The sequence below is a fragment of the Aspergillus glaucus genome, assembly GCF_001890805.1.
Source record: "Aspergillus glaucus CBS 516.65 unplaced genomic scaffold ASPGLscaffold_2, whole genome shotgun sequence".
NCBI lineage: Eukaryota > Fungi > Ascomycota > Eurotiomycetes > Eurotiales > Aspergillaceae > Aspergillus > Aspergillus glaucus.
The window spans coordinates 1,029,292-1,035,777 of record NW_019170454.1 but is presented as its reverse complement, the minus strand read 5'-3'; the positions used below and the strand labels follow the sequence as shown (position 1 = coordinate 1,035,777).

Below are 6,486 nucleotides of genomic sequence, written 5' to 3'. Positions count from 1 at the left end.
TGTTTGGTTGTTTTATGGGGAAAAGAAATGTTTTGGCGATTATATATATTTTCGTAGTTGCGGGAAATTACGTAGACTTTTGTCCTAGAACTATAAATCGAGGTCCTCGGTAAGAGCTTGACGTTCAAAGAGCTCACGCATATATATGAGATGCATTCAGTCGATTAGTGAATACCGAAGACCCTTCCATACGGAAATAGAATCCGTCGTAGTGATCAAGCTGTGAATTGACAGAATAACCAACGGCTGCTACTAGAAGGGCTTCAGGGACCTCATGCCAGTCCACGTTAAAGCGGTTTTTATCTGTAGCCTGAAAAAAACATGATTAAAAAATGTACTTGTAGTTGTCAAGAAATATACATACTGAAATTGAGATAAGTGGCACACCCAGACCTTTTTCCTGGTCCAAATTCTTCTTCGTTACCATCATATCACTTGGTATCTTCCCCCCTGACATTAAACTGCGGTATCTCAAAAGGTGAGTTTGAATAGACCGAACGGCGACTGATACATGGTCAGCTGCATGATAACAAGCCAAGCCGCTCATGTGCAAACTTACAATATGCCAGTAAAACCAGCATGTTGTCTAATTGCATGAAACCTCTTTCCGAGCTATATCATCTAATATGTCGAAAATGCCGGTCTTCATACTTTCTCTGTCGAATGTCTTCCTCTGTAAATGCGCACAGGAGTCCGGCTGCCTTTTCGTAAGCTGGGAGTTCAACGGTTAATGCCCTGTATAGTCACAAAGAGAGGTACGCATTCCTGGATTACCGTCTACTGGTACGTATTGGTGTCCCAGCATGTGTTCTGTAGTCACGTCTTTCGTGGCCTTCACCCTGGCTACGTCCAGATGAGAGTTCGTCCACTTTTGGGGAGGCTGTAGGAGTATTGAAGTATCTAGCGACGCTTGGACAGCCTGGAATGCTATTGATGAGGAGGAGGCCATGTTAGATGCTTATTGTTTAGTAGGGAATGAAAGTGCATTGAAATGCAGTCAAAGAGCCCTGTCTGATCCTCAGGCAGAAATGGTGGGGCATACGTATGTATGCCTTGTGTATCAAGCATTAACATACAAAATGAGAATTCCTTTCTACGAGAATCACCTCTTACTGCATTTAAATGATAATATCGGATTCCGCCTGTGATGAGTACCACTTCCCATTCTCAAATGAATAATGAATGCTGCGAAATCACCATAATCTCCAGCGACGGCCGAATATCAAAATACGTTATCGGGTGGAATTGTTTCAGCGACTCTGAAACAGGGTCCAACCAATAGATATAAAGACACGGAGCCCGGAGATCGTCCAAGTGCTACTGATCGGAGAATGGCTAGACATGATATCCGGAGATATCAGGACATCGAGAGTCTGCCGAAAACGTGATTAGCCGGAAATTATAAAACCATTCAGGACCCCGCCATGCCAGATAGAGGCCCGTGCTGGGAGGTGAAAGAGTCCAGCCTTGTACATACAAATTTAAGGACGCTGGTCATTATTTACAGGTACCAGAGTACGGGGTGGAAGTATACTACTACTATAGGAACTTTCCCTTTCTGTGTCCGAGTCCTCGCCGCTTTTTGCTCCCTAAGCAGCCCGGAGCGTATCTGGAGCAGGGCGGCATGTCCGGAGCGATCAAAGAACCGCGCTGGAGCGATCCCAGAGTGATCCCAGAATGATTCAGAATCATGACCTGACCTTTCAGGCTAGGACCACTGCCCCCTGACAAGGGGGGCCAGATAAAACGTGCAAAACCAAGCCTGCAATCTCTCCTCACCAGTGTATTCAAAGATGCTAACTCTCCACAAGTGATATTTAGGACTTTTCAGGGCAACAATATGAGCTATTCGGGCTGGTATAATCTGTCAATTCTGGGCTAAGTGTCATGGCCTCCAAAACTCTCCACTCCGAAAAGGCCAAAAACGGTGATTCGGAGGCTAGTGTGACGGTCTCGAGCAATATGAGTATATTGGTAGATTATCTGACGAAATTCTAACATGAGGAGAGAAAAGGAAAGAGGCAGGCCTGCCGGCGACGAGCTATCTAATGTGTGCGAGGGGTTTAAGCGAGGCTCAGTGAATGTCCATGCTCCGTGACAGCTAGGGCGATGAAACTTCGTGGATTCCAACCTGAGGGATATACTCTAGAACTTAACGCTATATAGCAACTATCTAATTGAGCTGTGCGTGTCTCTGAAATAACATGCATGTGATAAGCGTGTCAGGTGCATGCTGATGGTCACTTCGCCAACAACACCTCAATCTACTTAAGCGAGCAGCACCTTTGCTTACCGACCTGCAAGCTTGCATTGGCTATAACAATACCAGACTCAAATCAAGATCCCGATTAGTGAGTCTAGATATTGATCAGTGCCACGAGCATCTCTGTATCCGTACTTCTGAACGCCAGTGGAAAAATGGCCAAGTACTGGTCAACACAGGGACTCAACAATAAGAAGAGTGCCATTGCAGTGAAGCATTATTTGAGAGATACTTTCAGTATAATAAACGTGACTGCAGCGTGTTAATAAGCCAAGGAGTTTAGTTACCTGATTTGTGCACTTTTTTGAGGTGATGATCTACCTCCCCCCACATGTCTACATCTTTACATTATCGACTGAGCTGAATGTTATCGAGAGCAAACAGACTAGAAACACAATGTTTGTTTCTTCATTTACCATCATATCTATAGACCTCTCCAGCGCCCTGTGCCATCACCAATGTTACCATAAGATCTTCAAACGCTGCATGACTCGAATGACCGATCAATCATTCAACCTCGAAGCGGGGATTGTTAATACAACTGAAAATCCTTGCCTTCATGCTACAGGAGAGTGAATCAACCTCGGAGGAACTATCCAGCCCCGCAAAGATCCTCTCTGCACCCCGCAACTTTATACAGCAATGGGCCTCCTTTTGGACCAATGTAGTATGCAACACGGGGCTATTAACACACATGCTGACAGGTCTGGAAGTCTTTCATTTGCTACATGGTACAATTGAATGTTGTTGATTGTCGATGATGACGCTGTACTGCAGTCCTTCACGGGCTACAAGGAGGTATATAATGAAGTCGATGTTTTGGAGGAGGGTTAGATAACCATTGGCCTTGTTTATTCCTTACATTTCTCCTTTCATAGTCCCTTCAAGTTAACTACACTGAATTTCTAAATCAAAAACCACAATGAAGATTTTCCCCTTCCTTACCATAGCAGCCACCACCACCCTAGCCCAAACCACTCTCTTCCCACTCTTCAACGCCGCCCCAACAACCCTCCCTATCACCGGTGCACAAGGCAGCGTTGTCACCGCTGACTCCTCAGCCACCACTATCGCCATCCAATGCATCAAAGGCGACGACCTCTGCCGCCTCAACCAACCCGTCACCGTCACCGAGGGCCCTTCCACGCATTCCATGAGCGCAGTCTTTTCAACACATACACTGGCTCTAAACGGGGTGGCTACCATGATCGAAGACTGCATTATCACATCTAGTACCGTCGGCGCATCGTGCACGGTGTCGCTTACTTTGGAGCTGACATCACCGGCACCGACATCAACATTAACAGGGTCGATGACTGCTGCTTCTGCCTCGGTTTCTACTACAAGCAGGAGTTGGGAGTCCAGTTGTGGATTACATGATATCTATTATAAGCCGTTGACAGTCACGGCGGGGATGGAAAAGTTAAATGTTCCAACTGCAGAGCCAACGGATGCGGGGGCGGGAGCGGGGAAGGGGGAGGAGAATCTGGGGATCGGGAGGGCCGTGGCTGCGGCTGTGGCTGCTGCGGCCATGTATGCATAGTTACTGTTATGGTGTAGTGTAGGTCTATAGCTACAGATTATTTGAACCGGGATTGCTTATGAATGAAGGATGATCCCTTCCTAGCAACTTTTCTTTACATAGTAGCTCAGAGCCCATGCTTACTTCGAAGTCCGAGTACCGATGCGGTCCCCTGCTACGCCTGGTGGGTTAGCAACATTCAGGTAGGCCCATGGATTTATCTATAATGTTCGGGACCATCAGACACGATTCCGGGGTGGACTTTTGCAGATGATTTTGTGAGTGAGGGAGACCAGTAGCCGAGTTGCTCTCCTAGGATTGGGTCATATAAGTAGTGAACACGGACAAGCCTTGACGGAAATGCAGGGTCGATACCGGCCGGTTGGTATAGTGAGAAAGGACGAAAAGGGAAAGAGACAAAAAGGACAACACTGAATATATACCTTACAATCATAGCTGAGTTGCAGGCGCTTTTACTGAACATTTTCATAGCGAAGGTGGCCCCAAGCCTTGCGGCACACAAATATGTCCTCATGCTCGATTGATTGAGGGATTCTCATAAAGGAAGTCCCTGATGCGCTGACCAATCTCATCTTCAATTTGGTAGAACTAGGCACGGTCCAGGTGTCTGTCCAGTGGATCTGCTTCTACTACCGGCTACTGCTGCGATTGTGTTGCCAGGCGCAAAAAATAATGTTACTGGGGATCTAAATATGACATCGAAAAAAGAGGAAAGGAAAACTATCACAACTTCTTCAAAAATCTGGGGCACCTGGCACATAAACAAACTCCTTTACTTCCACTGAAAATAGACGTTGCTCCCCTAGACCTTGCAGTACTTCCTCTAGTAGCTGGTCTAGAGGCGGGAATATTTCAACCACAAAGGTTCGGACATGATTAATTGCCATAATTGTCCGCAAGATGTAGATCAAATCTCCTGTCCAATCTTATATGACCCCATCTGGGAGCTGAGGGTGACCCAGGGATTCTGCAACCCATGCAGGTTCGGGCGTTGTCTGGCCACCCCATCGATTCACTAAAGATATCACCATGCTTCCATCATGCAGAGACATGTCGATGTGGAGGGGGCAGATCATGCGGAGACGATGGGGCAGCAGGGTCTTTTGAATGCCCGCGATGGTTCTCGTTTGGCTAACATGCAAAGTGTTGGTAGTATAGATGAGGCATGTACTACGGTACGGAAGAACATTGGATTTGAATTGCAATCTCGAAAGAGAAAGGCGTCATGATCCGCAATCACAGCACGTGATTCAATATCGAAAAGACCAATTGAGCTCTTTTTGGACGTTCCAACGGCTTTGACCTCAATCAGGAGAACAAGCGGTAAAGAAGGAAACCATGGCTAGCTCGACCGACAGTCACTAGCAGCAGTGGGGAGCTTAATCCCACCGCCTTTAGAGACCGAGGGGGGAATACCCGTCATGATGAGGTTGGCATTTTGAGTGTTGAAACAAAAGAATATGGAGAATAGAGAGTACAAGTAGGGCATCTGTATTGTGTAGAATAGAAGAAGAACACTACTGCTGCAATGCTGTACAGCGGATGGTTGCAGGAGACCACCGGGGAAGAGAGATAGTGACAGCCCCTCTGTTGTTTGTCCAGCACAGGCCACCCCACCTCTCCTCTTCCACTCTGGTCTCTTCCTCTCCTTCACCTCTCTCTCTCTCACTCTCTCTCTATTTCTCCCTTCCAACGTTTTAACCCACAACAAAGGTCCTTCCGCCTTCTCTTTTCTTTTCTGCCCCTTTTTCCTCCCTTTCTTTTAAACCCCCGTCGGTGGTCCTGTCCATCTGTTTCTTTCTCCGATCTCTCCCTATCCTATCCTCCTATCCGAACAACCGTCATCATGGGTGCTCACTCTGCGATCTGGCAAGGTACGATTGATTGTTCTACTTCAGCATGGGATACACCACTTATTATAGAGATTGAATGCTAACTGCTCTTAGGCTATGTTGACTCCAGGTACCGTATCCCGCAACCGTTACCCCGCTCCCGTCACCTCCGTCCGCATCCATAATATAAAACACCCTTCTGACACGCGACTTTTACAGCTTGATGGGCTCCGGCCAGTTTGACAAGGCTGCCATCCTCAGCCACGACTGTTCCGGCGTTGAGGCCGGTTCCCCCGGTTTCACGGTATGCCACCCGGTTTAGAACCCGCTCGGTCTCATCTCGACCGTTACCGGAACTCCGAACATTTATTAACGAGTTCAGATCTCGCCCCAGGAGATCAGTGCTCTGGCCGCTGGCTTCCGCGACCCCGGCTCCGTCCAGGCCACCGGTTTCACTGTCGGAGGTGACAAGTTCTTCGCCATCCGCGCCGACGACCGTAGTCTGTACGGCAAGAAGGTATGCCTGCACCTCCTACCTCCACCTGCACAATGGACACACTAACAATCCGCAGGGCAAGGAGGGTGTCGTTGTCGTCAAGGCCGTCTCCTGCGTTATTGTCGCCCACCACGGCGAGGCCGTGCAGACCCCCAATGCCGCAACTGTTGTCGAGAACCTCGTTGACTACATCAACAACCCCCGGTAAATGCAGTTCGGTGGGAAATGAAAATGAAATGAAGATTTAAAACAGTTGCTCTTGCGCTGTCGATTGTGTGAATATGAATTATGATGGTGGTTCCTTTTTATCTTGTTGTCATACAGATCCGTAGATATCAATGGTGCTGAGAGC

General features: G+C 47.7%; 3 protein-coding genes across 3 annotated transcripts; 2 read left to right on the top strand and 1 right to left on the bottom strand.

The window, feature by feature from the left end:
• Positions 1-637: 637 nt before the first annotated feature.
• Positions 638-1,043, bottom strand: ASPGLDRAFT_727670 (uncharacterized protein). The gene has a single exon (XM_022549634.1). The coding sequence runs from the start codon at positions 947-949 to the stop codon at positions 728-730; it is 222 nt and encodes a 73-aa protein (XP_022405310.1). The 5' UTR covers positions 950-1,043; the 3' UTR covers positions 638-727.
• A 2,142-nt stretch (positions 1,044-3,185) lies between these two features.
• On the top strand, positions 3,186-4,706 carry ASPGLDRAFT_1499832 (uncharacterized protein; the record flags this gene model as incomplete). The annotated part of the gene is made up of 3 exons (XM_022542089.1): positions 3,186-3,796; positions 3,917-3,969; positions 4,278-4,706. The coding sequence occupies 3 exons, from the start codon at positions 3,186-3,188 to the stop codon at positions 4,328-4,330; spliced, it is 717 nt and encodes a 238-aa protein (XP_022405309.1). The 3' UTR covers positions 4,331-4,706.
• An 867-nt stretch (positions 4,707-5,573) lies between these two features.
• pfy1 (profilin) lies at positions 5,574-6,342 on the top strand (the record flags this gene model as incomplete). The annotated part of the gene is made up of 5 exons (XM_022542532.1): positions 5,574-5,680; positions 5,753-5,768; positions 5,858-5,942; positions 6,021-6,155; positions 6,211-6,342. The coding sequence occupies exons 1-5, from the start codon at positions 5,653-5,655 to the stop codon at positions 6,340-6,342; spliced, it is 396 nt and encodes a 131-aa protein (XP_022405308.1). The 5' UTR covers positions 5,574-5,652.
• Positions 6,343-6,486: the final 144 nt, after the last annotated feature.